Source organism: Belonocnema kinseyi, chromosome 9 (assembly GCF_010883055.1).
Source record: "Belonocnema kinseyi isolate 2016_QV_RU_SX_M_011 chromosome 9, B_treatae_v1, whole genome shotgun sequence".
In the NCBI taxonomy this organism is placed as follows: Eukaryota; Metazoa; Arthropoda; class Insecta; order Hymenoptera; family Cynipidae; genus Belonocnema; species Belonocnema kinseyi.
This window is the reverse complement of record NC_046665.1, coordinates 65,756,684-65,772,313: the sequence shown is the minus strand read 5'-3', so window position 1 is coordinate 65,772,313 and position 15,630 is coordinate 65,756,684. Positions and strand designations below refer to the sequence as shown.

Here is a 15,630-nt window from a genome sequence, read left to right as displayed (position 1 = left end):
CATTACTGAACAACATTTTTCCATATTCTTTTCCTACTTAGAATTTATTTTGCAACTTATTTACAGATTTGACGGGATGTCGGAAAGAAATTCATTAAATAATGAATTAATTAACAAGACTGTACACATTTTTTAAATCGAGCTAAACTGAAGGCTTAATTCATTTTTCTAGAAGGTCTTTTGCCTCGTTGATCTTCGCTGCAATGTAAGGAGAACCTCCTCGATCAGGATGATTTGCAATCATGACTCGTTTAAATTGTTCTTTGATTTTCATCTTCGGGGCTGTGGGAGAAACTCCTAGAATTAAACTGGCTTCTCTTTTACTCATTTTTGGCTCAAAACCACCCTTGTAGTATTTGCTATTCGCCAAAGACTGAAAAAAATTATATTAAGGATAGGCATGGCTCCCCAAAAATCGTATTATTTTAAATCAGGGTAGCTGAAAAACTTCATTTTTAAAATTTTATAATTATACCCTGATCGATTTTTCCTTTTCCTTCACCATTCATTTTCAAAGAGAAGCATTTTAATCTAATAAAATGTTTAACATAGAATATTTTATACAAAAAAATAAACAATTTCATATTACATTAAAAAAATTGTTAATTGGTTTATTTATTTCGACAAAAAAAGATGAATTTTCGACCAAAAAATATGACTTTTTAAAAAACAATTAAATTTTGTACAAAGCAAATGGTCGAATTTTAAAACAAAACATAATAATAAACTTTCACCAAATACAATTGCAATTTAAATTAATAATTGCATTTTAATTTTTAACACAAAAGGATGAATTTTCGATACAAAACTATGACTTTAAAAAATTATTTACAATGGTTTTTTTTTAAGTAATTAAATTTTCTACTAAGCAGTTTCATTTTTAACAAATACTTGTATTTACTATAAAAAAGATAACTTTTCTACCAGCAAAGATGAATTTTCACTCCAAAAGGAAGAATTTTCAGCAAAACGGTTGAATTTTCGACCAAAATGATTACTGATTAACAAAATAATAGAATGTTTAACAAAATAGTTGAATTTTTAACCAAATTATTGAATTTTGAACCTATAAATACAAATTTTCAAACTAATGGTCGAATTAAAAAAAAAACGTTGAAAAACATAAATACGTATTTTTAACAAAATACTTATATTTTTCAACAAAATGATTAAATTTTCAATCCAATAGTTGAATGTTCAAACTGAAAATTTGAATAATTTAAAAAACAATTGCATTTTAAACCCGAATTGTTAAATTTTAAACAAAAAAATTGTCATAAAAAAAAAGTAATAAGTTGCTATTCTAACAAAATAAAAAAAGTGTTCAACAAAATACTTAAATTTCTAAGCAAAAAGTTGCATTTTTAAACCGTAATTAAATTTTCCACCGAACAGTTCAATTTTTAACAAAAAGATGAGTTCTAAACGGAAAATTTAATAGTTGCTATTCTGAAAGAGAACAAAAAAGAATTTTCAACAAAATAGTTAAATTTTTATTCAAAATGCTGACTGAAGAAATTTTTGTTAACACAATAATTGAATTTTCCATCTACAAAAATGAATTTTCAACCAAAAATGTAATACTTGATATTTCAACCATAAAATAGGAAATTTCTAACAAAGCAGATGATGTTTTAAACCATAAAGACACATTTTCAACCAAGATTATATTCCTACTAAAAAATACAAAGTTTCAACAAAATACATGAATTTTCAATTGAATTAGATACACCATCAACCAAAAAGATGAATTTTTAACTAAAATGACAAATTTTATAATCAAAAAGACGAATTTTCAACAAATAAATATTTTTTAGTTCAAAAAGGACAAAAATTTCATCTAAACTAAATTGTTGAATTATCAACTAAAAAAGATCAATCTTCAACCACAAATGTAAAAGTTACATTTTTAGTTTAAAACATTAATTTTAAACCTAAAAAATGCGAACTTTTAAAAATACTGTTCGATTTTCAACTAAAAGGATGAATTTTCAACTAGAAAGATGAATCTTCAACAAAAAAAAATTCTTTTTTTAACAAAATGCTTCAACCTTCAACCAAGTAGTCAGATTTTCAACCAAAGAAGATTAATTTCAAACCAAACAATTGTACAAGGTCAAATTTCTACTTAAATATATAAATTTTTAAACCAAAAAGACGAGTGATAAAAAAAGTTAAAGTTATAATACAAAATAGGAATTTTTAACAAAAAGTTAATTTTCTACCAAAATAGTTGAATTTTTAACCTAAAAAGACGAATGTGTAACAAAAAAAAACTGGAATTTTCAGCTAAATCATAAAATTTTCAACTAAAATTATAACTGTCAGGATGAAGCAATTAAAAAGGGAATAGAAATACAAGGAAAATAAATTACTGACAAGCATATTGCATCAGGGTGGTCGCAAAAGTTCATTTTCAAAATTCACCAATTTTTTCTCTGACCAATTTTTTATTTTCCCTGACAATTAATATTCAAACACGGAATAAAACCTTTTTAAAATTATTATCCGTGACAGTTAATTAAAATGCCTCTTATATAAATGTTTTGACTTCTCCATGATTTCCAGGTTTTTCCTGACTTACGGCAACTGGTGAAAATGTAAATGAGGAATGCTCTTCTACCTTGATTTAAAATTTGAAATTTAAAATAAAAATCTTACCTGTGAATCTAGCTTGGGCATATTTTTCATAGCTTCTGCCATTTTTTGGGTTAAAATTGGCATTCTTTTAAGAATGAAGCGGCCTGTGAATCCCACAACCGCGAGTCCCAATCCAGCTGCTACTATCGCAGAACTCTAAAAAAACATAAAAAGAGAACAAAATTTAACGATAAGCGCCATTTATATTATTGGCGAATTGCCGATGCTTAAAAATAAAATTGAGTAGAATGTAATCTTACAGACACATTAGAGTGACGGGTAAGTTACTTTTCAAAAAAGAACTAGTTATCGTTAGCGTTACCATTTAAAATTGTAACCTTTTCTTAGTTACTTTTGCAAAAGAAGTATCTATCGTTACTTTTAGACAATTTAATTAAAGACGCTGTTAGTCCATTTTCTTTCTCAAATAACTTCTGAATCATTTTTAACGATAATGTTACTACCGAAGTATTTCTGAATTTATAAAAAAAATATTTCCACTTTTAACTCTTTTTAATTCAACCTGAATTCTTTGAAATTCCCATAAAATCCACTGAATGGCTAGTTTTTGTATTACAAATTTTTTTAATTCACCTTGAAATCTTATAGATTTAATCAGATTTTTATTCGCCTATTCTATTCAATCCTGTTTATCTGAATTCAATGGAATTTATTTGGATTTTAAACATTTTGTTCTATTCAATTACATTATTTTTTATTTATTCAAATTTTGTAGGAATTTTATGTAATTTTCTTAAATTCTTCTAAATTCTCTCAACTCACTCAATTCTACTCAATACATTAACAAATTTCCTAGTTTCTTTTTAATTTATCCTTAAGTCTTTTAAGCTCACTTTGAATTCGTAGGCATTTCATCACATTCTTTCGAATTTCTTTTAATTTTTCTCAATTTGTTAAAAAGGAATGATTTTAATGAGTTCAGTGCATTTCAAAAATATTTTGGAATTGTTTGCAATTCATTTGATTTCTTTATAATTGACCTTGAATGTTTATAAGCTTGATCGATTTCTTCCCACTTCCCTCAAATTTCTTTAAATTCACTTGAATTTTATTTAATTCCATGAGTTTTTATTTGATCTTTCTTAACTCTCATAAATTCTGTTGAATTCGTGCTGAATTATGTTCACGCCTATTTTACTTAATTGCAGGGAAATTTGTTGATTTTAAAAATAACGTTCAATTGTATTCTTTCAATTCTTATGAATTTTATTAAAGTCTCTTGAATTCTCTTGAATTTTTCTAAATTCACGCCAATTTTACTGAAATCAGTTAAATATTTTTTTAATTTTCTGCAAGTCATTTGAATTCATTGGAATTCTCTTGATTTTATTAATTTTATTTTTACATTCTTGTCAATGCCCTTAAATTCATATAATTCACTTCAATTAGTGGAATACTTTGCATTTGAAATTTTTGTTGCACTTCCCTGAATTTTTGTTCTAAATTAACCTTGAATTTTAATGATCTTCATCAAATTATTCTCAGTTACCACCAATTTCTCTGAATGCAGTCGAATTTATTTAATTCGTTAATTTTAGTTTTTTTTTTTAATTCAATTTAATTCTGTTGAAGTTATCCTGAAATCTGTCCCATCCCATTTTATGCAAATCGATGCAAATTTTCTGATTTTAAAAATTTTATATAAATATATGCTATCAAATTCTCTTGAATTCCTTTAAATTTTTCTAAACTCTCATGAATTTTACTGAAATAACTCATTAAAATACATTAGGAAATCACCTTGAATTCTTTAGAAGTTTTTTGAATTCGTTGGAATTCTGTTCATTTCCTTAACTTTATCTTTACATTCTTTTGAATACACTTAAATTAAATTAAATTCACTACATTCTACACAGTCAAATAGATTTTAATTCACCCTGAAGTTTTTAAAAAAGAAAACTTGAATTCTTAGGTATTTTATCAAATTCTTTTGAATCTCCTTAAGTTCTTATAATAGTACACCAATTTGAGTGAAATGAGTCAAATATTTTTTTGATTAAAATTTTTTCAGTTCACTTGAATTTTGATAAATTTCATTTAATTTTATTAACTTTTCACACATACTGAAAAACCGTTGTTGAACAGACCCCTATTTTTAACCAAAAAATTAAACACTTCGCTAATAACAATTCGCTAAAAAGTTTGATATCTCTAGAAAATAAATAATTGAAATGCAGAAAATATATAAAATACTGAGTCCTATGTTTAAAAAAAATTATATTTATCTGAGCTTTAAATATATTTTGGATTTTCAAAATGCTTCCGAACTTCTGAATCACAAAAAAAAACACCAGAAACATAATGTAGCGAGTAGAAAAAATAAAAAACATTTAAACTCAAAATTGAGCACTTTTAAATTCTTCTGTTCATATGTTTTTCATTCTTTTAGCTTCATACATTTTTTCCGAATATTTTTATCAGTTGAAGTTCCAAGGTATTCGAAAGATTTTTTAAACCAGCTAGATAAAACATTCAAAAATGAAAATGAAATACGGAACACTGGCTTCAAGTGCGCTTTTCATTCTTTGGATTTATACATTTTTTACCATGATTTCTTAACAGACAAAGGCCCCGAGTTGTTCAAAATATTTTCTAATCGATCTAAAAAAATAAATGTGCTTTATAGATGTTCAAAATATTGTTTGAAGTTCCCTAAAAAAAAGATTATTTCAATCAGAAATACAAAATTCCGTGTTTTATTCTCGTTTTTTCAACTTCTCACCCGTTTTTTTTATCAGTATAAAGTTCCGAAGTATTTATAATAATTTTTAAGGCTAGCTAAAAAAGAACAAGTTTCCTTTAGTTTTTGATTCCTAAATATGTCAATTTATTCTAATGTTTTTCGATAATTAGAAAAAAAATCGAATTTTATTAATTTCATCTTTAGTTCATCGAAAATTCCCTGATTCTTTTAGGTCTAAATTGTTTGGACATTCCCCAGCCATTTTATACTTTTTGTTAAAAAATTTGGCTTTGTGTTTGAATATTCATCCTTTTAATTGAAAATTAAACTACTTGAGTAAAAGTTGAGTTACTTTGTTAAAAAAGTATATTTTTAGTGTAATGTTTACTTATCTCATTGGATGAAAATGTAACTATTTTCTTGAAAATTCTTTTTTTCTTGTGAAATTTTTTAAAAACTGAACATGTAACTTTTCCGTTTTCTATTGAAAATTGATCATTTTTAGTAGAAAATTCGTCTTTTTGGCAGAAAAGTAATATTATTGGTTTGAATTTTCCAATATATTGATAAAAAGTGCAACTGTTCGGTTGAAGATGAATCTTTTCGCTTTGAATATACAACTGTTTCGCAAAAAATTCGTCTTTTAACTTGAAAGTTCAAGAATTTGGATAAACTCTTTTTTTATTGGCTGGAAAACCTTCATTTGTGGGAAATTCATCTTTTTGGTTGAGAAATCATCATTTTAGTTTAAGGTTTATATCTTTGGATGAAAATTTACCTATTTTATTGAAAATTATTTTTGTTACTAACATTTTTTTTTAACTGAAAATGTAACTTTTCCATTTCTGCTGAAAATTGATACTTTTAGTTGCAAATTCGAATTTTTTGGTAAAAAACTAATCTTATTAGTTTGAAATTTCCTTTTTTTCGGTTAAAAGTCAAACTGTTTGGTTAGAAATTATCTCTCTCGTTAAAAATTCATATTTGCGGCCTGCAAATTGAACTGTTTTACAGAAAAATCGGCTTTTGACTTGAAAGTTGAAAAAATAGATGATTATGATTAAAAATTCATCCCTGCTTGAAAATTAGTTTATTTGTTTCTTTAAATTCAATTTTTTTCTGGAAACTTAACTTTTTCATTTTTGATTGGTTTGTCTTTAAGTGAAAAGTTCAACTATTCGTTTGAAAATTTATGTATTTTGTTGAAAAATGGTCTCTTTTGTTGAAAATTAATCTTCTTGGTTAAGAATTCGTGTGTTCAGTTTCAAAGTTCATCCTTTTTTGTAGAAATTTCATATTGTTTGGTTGACATATCAACTATTGAATTTCTTTTTTTGAATTTTGAATAGTTTGAATTAATTCTGTATCTCAATCCTTCCACTATACTTTAAGATTAACTAAAAAAGTAACGTTTTTAATAGTCACTGTTACTGAAAAATGTAACAAGTTACCAATTCGTTACTTATTTACAAAAGCAACTTCTTTACAACTATATCGTTACAAAAAAAAGCTTCTTCCCATCACTAATACACTATCATTATATCGTAAAAATACTAAAGGTTGAACAAATAAAAGTTGTTTATACGAAGAAAAGTGTAAGAAAGCTTCCGGCTACTATTAAAAAATTTTAAACAGCCATTTTAAAACAGAGAAATCGGAGAATGAATGAAATCCTCGACAATAGGGGTTAGCCTAACCTCAAAATTATCTTACAAGGAAAAGCAATGACAAAAGCATCTATAAAGTAGAAATTGTAGTGTAAATAGAATTTTTGAAATCTACGCACTATTTTAAACTTCATAAACTTGAATATTCATATACCTGCGAGGGATTGGGAATTGCTCCGCGGTATTTGTCAGCCTAAAAGTTTAATTATTTTGATTATAGGATGTAATCGCGTAACAAGTAATTTAAATCCTTGTTAACTAGCTAAAATATTCCATCTTACCATTTTTTAAGAGTTTTTAACACGACGTTCACTTCGTTGATTAAAATAGTTATTTGTGTAACGTTAAGCAATCATAATGAACAATATACGTTAGATACCGGATACACATGTATGTACATACAATTTTGACAGGTGTTGCGTAATTTTCAGTAGATTTCGTATGTAACTATAAATTGCCGCAAGTTTACCAAATTTAATATTGTTCCCTATGGAAATTTGAAGTTGAAATGAAAATTGACCGTAAGCTGCGTCATCACTGTGAACTTCTCGAATCTTCTTTGATTCAAACATTTCATTTAAAAGGTTAAAAAGTGAAACGGAGGTTTTTCAACCAAAGGAAAAGGTTCAAGGTTAACGACTTACATTCGTTCACATACGTTTTTGGCAGATTTTTGCAATTTGCGTAGGTGAGCGACCAAATAGAGTGTCATTTGTTTGTTCTGAATCATTTCACCTTAATTTGCACCTACAATACAATCTGTCAAAACCTCCGTTTAAAAAGCCCAAGTGCACTAATTTGCTTTTACGATTTTAACATTTTAGATTTTGATTAAAATGATGAGTCTAACGGACGCACTCAATTATACTTTATTTTCGAATCCCGTGTCGTCAGGCACCATAAATTTTACAAAAAGTGCTTTATCTTCCGTAAGTAAAAGAAGTAAATTAATTCCTAACCTCACTTTTTTGCCAGCCTTAATAAATTATCTGCTTGTTTTTTTGTTTTCACTGTTTCTATTATAAACTTATGATTTTACTGAAATTGCTTTCTCATAGGGAGGTTTTTAATTCTTTAAATTTTCTAATCTAATTTGTTTACATTTGTCGATATAATTCGATCCCAGGAACCCAAAAATACGATTTGTTAAAAACGTTTGTAAATTTTTAAACTCATTTTTAAGGAGAATCATGATTATCTTCTTGTTTCACGTTTTTCCATATAAAGTAACTTTTCTAAATTTATGTATTTTATTTTTAATTTGCACACTGCATCTCAAATTCTTATAGAAAAATGTGACAGAAGTTAAATAAAATTATTATTTATTTTTTTAAATGGGTTGAAAAAGTTTCAATTAATTATGTAAAAGGATTTCAACATAAAAGGGGATAATTCTATTTGCATACCAATTTATTACATGCATTTTACAAGAAATTAGGGGGAAAAAACAATAAAAAAGACCAAACTTTAATAGGAGACCTCTAAAAACTAAAAAATTTCCGATTTTGAAGTTTTTGTTTGTTGACAAAATTTTGTCACTAAAAAGGTACAGCTTGAAAACTGTTAAACTATTCAACTTTCTCTTGAGGTAATAAAATCCATTTAGAAGAAAAATCTGTATGGTATACTTGAAATAACACAAATTTAATATCACTTGATGATATAATGCTATATAAAATAATCTTTCTACATTTACTCTTTTTCTTCAATTATTTACAACTTTAAAATAAGCTTGATTTCATCTGTTTTTAATTTTAAGTTCAATTTTATTAACTTTTTTAATTACATTATTCAGTTTATAGTGGGTAATTATAAAATAAATTACTTTACAAATCTTTCATTTTAGATCTTAATTTTTAAATATAAATTTTTAATTTAAAGAATTTAAAAATGTAATTTCGAAGACTTAAATAAGTAATGTTTTTATTTGATAAACTGTAAATATAAATGAATTATTTAAATTTGAAAATGAACTGTACTCTAAGTACTAAAAAGTGAACAATAATTGATTTCACAAGACAATTTTGAATTCATTCAAAATTGAAGAATTTACAGACTTCAACATTAAAAATTGAACAGTTTCGATTCTAAAGACTATGAACCATTTTCAATTTTTAAATAACTTAACATGAATAGATTCATAATTAAACGCTTTCATTACATTTAAAATTCTATTAAAATAGTGTTTCAGTCTCAAAAATGAATATTTTAATTTGTTTAATTAAAAGAAGAACAATTATTTAATTATCAGCAATATTTTACTGTTGATTTAAAACAAGCAATTATCAATAAAATATTCAAAACTAAACAATTTGAAACTGAATTGTCTAAAATAGATAGCCTCGAATCATTAAGGTTTCAAAAATTCAAATCGAAACTTTTAACATTACAATTTTACTTGGTCTGTTTAAAAAACTTTAATTTTTAAGTGAAACTGTTAAATTTGGATGTATAAATAATGTTTAGAAGCTTTTAAAAATAAAATTTCTTAATACTTCTAGAAAAATTGAAAATAATTTTTTATTTGGTATCATCCCAGTGTATAGAATTTTCAATTTTCCTAGGAATCTTAAGCAATTTCATTTAATGTTTTAAATTAATTTTGAATCTTTTCATAACTGCAAAATTCCACAATATTTTCACTTAAAAAATTTAATTTTTTAAAATTAAAAGTCAAATATTGCAGACATTTAAATAATATAAAAAAAATTTAATTTAAAAGTTTCACATTGAATTTGATAACTAGATCATTTCGTTAAATCTTCGTAGGCAAAAATTTAACTTTTTGGTTAAAAATTCAACTTTTGTGTTGAAAAATCGTCTTGTTTGCTTCAGTGTTCCACTATTCGACTTTTTAGCTTGCCAACGTAACTCTTTTGTTGAAAATTCATCTTTTTGGGTTAAAAATTCCACTTTTGCTTAAAAATGCAAGATATTTCGGCGTAGTGTGTGACTGTTTTCTATTTACTATATTTCGAAAAATAAACACGGTAGATCATTAGATGATTAGATTTGAACGAATTGTAGTTCCAATTGATGCCCAGGTCTGAAGTGGTTTTGAGCTAAGTCAGCCAGTTGAAAATGGTTCTTTTTTTGCATTTAGAAATTGAAAAAAAATGTTTTACCTTGTTTATCCGAAAAAAAGTTGTTTATGTTCGAAATACAACAATACTATATATACGAAAAACTTCATTTTTGTAATTCCCTGACCATTAATATTCAACGACCAGCATTCCAATCTTGTAACATTTTTTACACAAAACCTTTTATAAACTGAATAAAACAATTTCGTATTTCAACAAAATAGTTAAATTTACAAGAAAACAATTTAATTCTTGACAAAGTACTTGTATTTTTAACCAAATTCTTTAATTTTCAACTATTTGGTCGAATTTTCTAACAAACAAAATTAAACTTCTAGAAAAAAGCAATTGCATTTTCAACCAAATTATTGAATTTGTCAGAAAATTTTTAATTCGTCTTACTGTTCAATAAATAAAACTTTAGTTGAGCCATAAAAACATTTAACATTCATAAATATTGCCGGTCGAAGAAAGGATGGATTTGGCTTCAAATCATTATACAAAATAATTAAATTTCCAATAAAATAGTTGAATTTTTAACCGAATTGTCGAATTTTCAACTTAAAAATATGAATTGTCAACCAAATGATCGAATTTTCTATAAAAAAATTTAATTTTAACCAAAACTAATTGTATTTTCAATCAAATATTTGAATTTTCAAACAATTGTTGAATTTTTAACAAAAGAATTAAATATTCAAGAAGATATTGGACTTTTCAAATAAAAAGATGACTTTTAAACAAAAATGATAAATTTTCAGCAAAATAATTAAATTTTCAATAAAATAGTTGTATTATTAACCAAATTCTTGAATTTTCAACTTACAAAGGTGAATTATCAACAAACTGGTCGAATTTTCGGACAACAAAAACTAAACTTCAACAAAAAATAGTTTCATTTTCAAGAAAACCTACAAAAATAATTTCTCAATAAAAAATGTAATCGTTCATATTTTGATCAAAAAGGCGAATCTTAAAACCAAAAAGACAAAATGTCAACCAAAAAGATTAGTTTTCTACCAAAAATGACGAATTTCCTACTAAAAAAGATTAATTTTCTACTTTCAATAAAAGAGATGAATTTGCAACAAATAACGTAATAGTAGATATTTCAGGCAAAAATGTATTTTTCAATAAGAAACAGCTGAATTGAACAAAAAAAGATGACTTTTTAATAAAGTAGTTGAATTCACAACTAAAGAAGATTAATTTTCAACTATAGAAAAATATTAATTCAAGGAAAATAAATTACTGACAAGAATATTAGATTATCCTCAAAACTTCATTTTCAAAATTTCCTAATTTTTCCCTGACAAATTTTTCATTTTTCCTGTCCATTAGAACTCAAAGGCCAGACTTTTATCTTTGTTAAATTTTTAGCATAGAATTTTTTATAAAAACAAAAAACACCCTGTGGCCACCCTGGCTTCAATTTATTTAAATAAAATTAATGCATTTTTTGAATAGGGGTTTCAAAACATTTGATCAATAGTTTTTAATATGGTGATAATTCTTTATTGGTTTACCTTCCTTTGAAAACAGAAAAACTTTACGACGGAACTACGATTTGTTGTCAGAGAAATTGCAATGTTTTTTTTTTTATATTTATAGAAAGAAATTTTCTAAGAGTATTCTAGAAATATTCTAAGAATGTCGGCCTAATTTATTTTATAAATGAATTAGAATTTCGTCTGCGTTGAGAAAATGTTAGGCATTTATAAAGAGATAATAAAGGTTCGTAGGCAATATTTTAAAATTTTTATATCAGCATGTTTAGTTTTATGTTGAGTCTACTCTTGTTTTTATTTCTCGTAATAGACAAATTTTCAACCATACAATCTTATGGTGTTTCAAATTCAAAGCTGAAATCTGGAGTTTAAAAAATATAAGAAATCTTGAAAAATCGATATTCCTTCGCATTTATATTATAACCATTTTACATGAAGTAGAGCAATGAAAAATAAATAATTTTTCTAGCTCGGAGGTTATGTTGGTATAACTTCGACAAAAGCGCCAGTGAACATGAGTCCCCCAGAATTGTACAAACTGGCTGCTCACGCTGGGCCTTATGTTAGAATCGCAGGACTTAGTGGAGCTGTGGCTGTTGTTTTAGCTGCATATGGCTCTCACAGTAAGTTTAGAAGAAAAATGTATCGATTCACTGAAAATATCACAAATTTAACTTTACAGTTATGAAATTATTGAGTTTACAATGCGTAATAATCTGAAATATTTTACTTTAAAAATCTTCCATTTTAGTTTTTCATTTCTAGGCGTATATTTTCAATTTAATTTGTTTAAAGTACAATAGTTATGAAGACTTAAACAATTGAAAATTAAAAGCGCTTGAATTTGAAATATTTTGGTAAAAATGTTTTAAATATGTTGATAAACTGTAAATATATAACTAAATTATTGGTTTTTCAAACTAAACTGTAGTCCGATTGATTTATTTACTTGGAAGGGAGAAATTGTGTTTTTCAATTTTTTTCAGAGTTAGAAGAGGTAAATTTTTCCTTTTTAAAATTTTTATACAGTTGGAAAGGGTGTTTTTTTTTATTGAAAAACGAAAATTTTTTATGTTTAACATTTTTATTGAATTGAAAGGAAGGAAATTAAGGTTATAATTTTTCTTTTTATTGTAAGAGGCCAATTTTTTCTTTTTTAATTTTTTAGCCTCTTGAGTGCTTTAATTTGCAGTTCAGTTCTAATATTTTTTCTCCGGAAAAAATGAAAGGACTTTTGTTTCATAATTTAAAATCAAATTTAAATAATAATAAAATTATAATTATTTTAAAGTTTATATGTCTAGTTCTAATATATCTTAACTTTAATATAATTTCAGAGAAGTATCCAGACGACGATAGAGGTTTGGAACAAAGAAGAGTTTTTGATACTGCTTCTAGATATCATTTCATCCATACTTTATCATTACTAAGTTTGCCACTCGTCAGATCTCCCCTTTTAGTAAGTATTATTTAAAAAACTACTATTTCAAAAATAATATAACAACAAAAGATGTTTACAGGCTTCACAGCGTAACATTTTCTTAAAATAAAAGATTTTTTTCAAAAAATAGGAGACAAAATATAGGAATTCTTTTTTTTTACGTAACTGCATTCAAATTTTTTAACAAATATTCATAGGTCACTAAAGTTGCTTCATGGTCGATATACAACTTTTATGAGTTAATATATTTTCTTTTTTCTACAGTTTTTATTTTTCATAAAAACTAAAGCTTTTGTGCTTCTTCCTAAAGATGTGAAATTTCTTTTAAATGTTTGGTGTATGAAAAACAAGCATTCGTTTGATAATATATTATAATATTGAGTGTTAAATTTAGCCTTCAAGTTTTGTAATTCAACTTTTTTTTCTTTGAAATCTTCTTGGTTGAAAATTCATCTTTTTGCTTGAAGATTCAACAGATTGTTTGAAATTTCTCTCTCTCTCTCTCTTTCTTGTCTGAAAAATCTTCTTTAGTTGAAAATTTCGTCCTTTTTCGTCGAAATTAATCTCTTTGATTAGAAATTTAATTATTCTAGTGATTCATTATTTCAGTAGAAAACTCACATTTTTGGTTGAAAGTGTAAATTTTCCAGTTGAAGATTCATCGTTTTAGTTAAAAATTCATCAGTTTAATGAAAAATTAATGTTTTTGCTGAAAATTAAATTATTCCATTTTTGGTTGAAATGTTTTTTTTTTTCTTTTTTTAGTTCAAAGTTCAACTATTGTTTTGCAAAAGTGTCTTCTTTAGTTGAAAACTAAACTTTTTCGTTGAAAGTTGATGTATTTTGTTTAAAAATCGTCTTTTTTGTTCGAAAATTAATCTTCTCGTTTGAAAATTTATTTTTTGGTTCCAAATTCAATTATTTCAGTTAAAGATTTATTATTTAGTAAAAAATTTATCAGCCTGGTTTGAAATTCATTTTTTTAACTGAACATTTAACTGTTTCATTTTTTGTTAAAACTTGATTTTTTCAATTAAAAATTAATGTATTTTGTTGGAAAATCGCCTTTTTGAGAAATTATTTTTCTTTATTACAAATGTATCTTTTTGTTTAAAAATAAAACTTCTCTTTGGTTTAGAATTCAGCTATTGCAGTTGATTACATTATCTAAATTGAAAATGTATTGTTTTTATTGAAAATTTCTTTGCTTTTTTGGGGAAAATTAGTTTTTCGAACTAAAAATTTAACTTTTCCAGTTTGGTTGAAAATTTATCTTACTTATGTAACTTTTCGTTAATTTTTTGAAACTAAAAATTTAACTATTCCGTTCTTGATTGAAAATTAAATTTTTCTTTTTTGAAAATTCTACTATTCCGTTGAATGTTCATGTATTTTGTTGAAAATCATCTTATTGTAGAAAATTAATCTTCTTTTTTGAAAATTAAGGTATTTCAATTAAATATTAGTCGTTTTTGTTAAAAATGTATCTTTTTGGTTGAAACTAAAACTACTTTTACTCATTTTTCTTACTACTTTTTAGTTTAAAATTCATCTTTTACAGTTAGAGACTCACTATTTTAGTCAAGAAATCATCACTTCGTTTGACGATTTCTTTTTTTTTGTGTGGTTAAGTAATTTTTTAACTGAAAATTTAACCATTCCATTTTTGGTTGAAAAATTATCTTTTCTAATTTACAATTCAATTATTTTGTTGAGAATTCATGTATTTTGTGGAGAAATTGTCTTTTTTGGTAGAAAATTTAATTATTTAGTTTAAAAAATGAGTATACCTTGTTAAAAACGCAACATTTTTACTTAAAAATTTAGAATTTTGACGTAGTTTAAATTTAATATAATATAGTAACCATATTAGTTTCACCTAATATGCACTGAATTTTAATAATTAATTAATTAATACTTAAAAACTATTTAATAATTAATTAATGTCTAGAAACTAAAAAAAAAATTATTTATTATAAACTCGCGAAACTGTGTACATATTTGGAGTTGATTGTTAAAAAAAAGCAAAATATTTGAATTGCTCCGTACTTTCAAAAGTTATACCTAAAATTATCAGGGAATTTTTTCCTGAACTTAAGCTAACAACCTGCTGTGAAACCTATTGATAAAGTAATACTTTCGTCTCTAAATTGATATCCAAAAATTTATTTTACAGGCTGGAACTCTCTTCTTTTCCGGAATGATTCTCTTCTGTGGCCCCTGTTATTATACTGCTTTCACCGGCGACAAAACTTACAGCAGGTTCACACCAATTGGAGGATCCTGTTTTATTCTCGGCTGGCTTGCAATGTGCATTTAAATTACGCCACAAACTAACTTGTATCACCAAAAAGCATCAATTTGCTTTGAAGATTACTTTTGCAATAATTTCCAATCAATCACAGTTAATTTTATACACTTGAGAGGAGAACAAATCTTGATATGAATTAAATATTGGCTTTAAACTAGATTTAAGATAAACTTGATAACTAGTTTTTGTACTGGAATTAAAAGAAATGTGTGATGTTTCAATATAATATCTTTAAGTAAAATAGCTGTCTTAAATTTTTATCTAGCTGTTTAAATT

At 25.3% G+C, this 15,630-nt stretch overlaps 2 protein-coding genes across 7 annotated transcripts; one reads left to right on the top strand and one right to left on the bottom strand.

The window, feature by feature from the left end:
• Positions 1-25: 25 nt before the first annotated feature.
• LOC117179403 (mitochondrial import inner membrane translocase subunit TIM14) lies at positions 26-7,471 on the bottom strand. Of its 2 annotated transcripts, XM_033371157.1 has the most exons (4): positions 7,293-7,471; positions 7,166-7,204; positions 2,662-2,796; positions 26-373 (listed from the first exon to the last, which is right to left on the bottom strand). In XM_033371157.1, exons 1-4 carry the CDS (start codon positions 7,293-7,295, stop codon positions 161-163), a joined length of 390 nt encoding a protein of 129 aa, XP_033227048.1. In that variant the 5' UTR covers positions 7,296-7,471; the 3' UTR covers positions 26-160. The 2 variants fall into 2 exon arrangements, with proteins under 2 accessions (XP_033227048.1, XP_033227049.1); XM_033371158.1 differs by lacking the exon at positions 7,166-7,204 and having other exon boundaries at positions 161-373.
• Position 7,472: 1 nt separating this feature from the next.
• On the top strand, positions 7,473-15,595 carry LOC117179402 (transmembrane protein 256-like). Of its 5 annotated transcripts, none has more exons than XM_033371153.1 (5): positions 7,473-7,642; positions 7,836-7,940; positions 12,072-12,225; positions 12,940-13,061; positions 15,220-15,595. In XM_033371153.1, the coding sequence occupies exons 2-5, from the start codon at positions 7,848-7,850 to the stop codon at positions 15,361-15,363; spliced, it is 513 nt and encodes a 170-aa protein (XP_033227044.1). In that variant the 5' UTR covers positions 7,473-7,642; positions 7,836-7,847; the 3' UTR covers positions 15,364-15,595. The 5 variants fall into 5 exon arrangements, with proteins under 5 accessions (XP_033227044.1, XP_033227045.1, XP_033227043.1 ...); XM_033371154.1 differs by lacking the exon at positions 7,836-7,940 and adding an exon at positions 11,706-11,828 and having other exon boundaries at positions 7,540-7,699; XM_033371152.1 differs by having other exon boundaries at positions 7,542-7,699.
• Positions 15,596-15,630: the final 35 nt, after the last annotated feature.

Excerpts from the sequence above, each read along its gene's own strand:
- LOC117179402 (XM_033371153.1), top strand. The coding sequence starts at position 7,848 with ATGATGAGTCTAACGGACGCACTCAATTATACTTTATTTTCGAATCCC. Across the intron at positions 7,941-12,071 it reads CAAAAAGTGCTTTATCTTCC|CTCGGAGGTTATGTTGGTAT; the intron begins GTAAGTAAAAGA and ends TAATTTTTCTAG. Across the intron at positions 13,062-15,219 it reads TCGTCAGATCTCCCCTTTTA|GCTGGAACTCTCTTCTTTTC; the intron begins GTAAGTATTATT and ends TTTATTTTACAG.
- LOC117179403 (XM_033371157.1), bottom strand. Across the intron at positions 2,797-7,165 it reads CAATTCCCAATCCCTCGCAG|AGTTCTGCGATAGTAGCAGC; the intron begins GTATATGAATAT and ends ATGTTTTTTTAG. Across the intron at positions 374-2,661 it reads TGCCCAAGCTAGATTCACAG|TCTTTGGCGAATAGCAAATA; the intron begins GTAAGATTTTTA and ends AATTTTTTTCAG.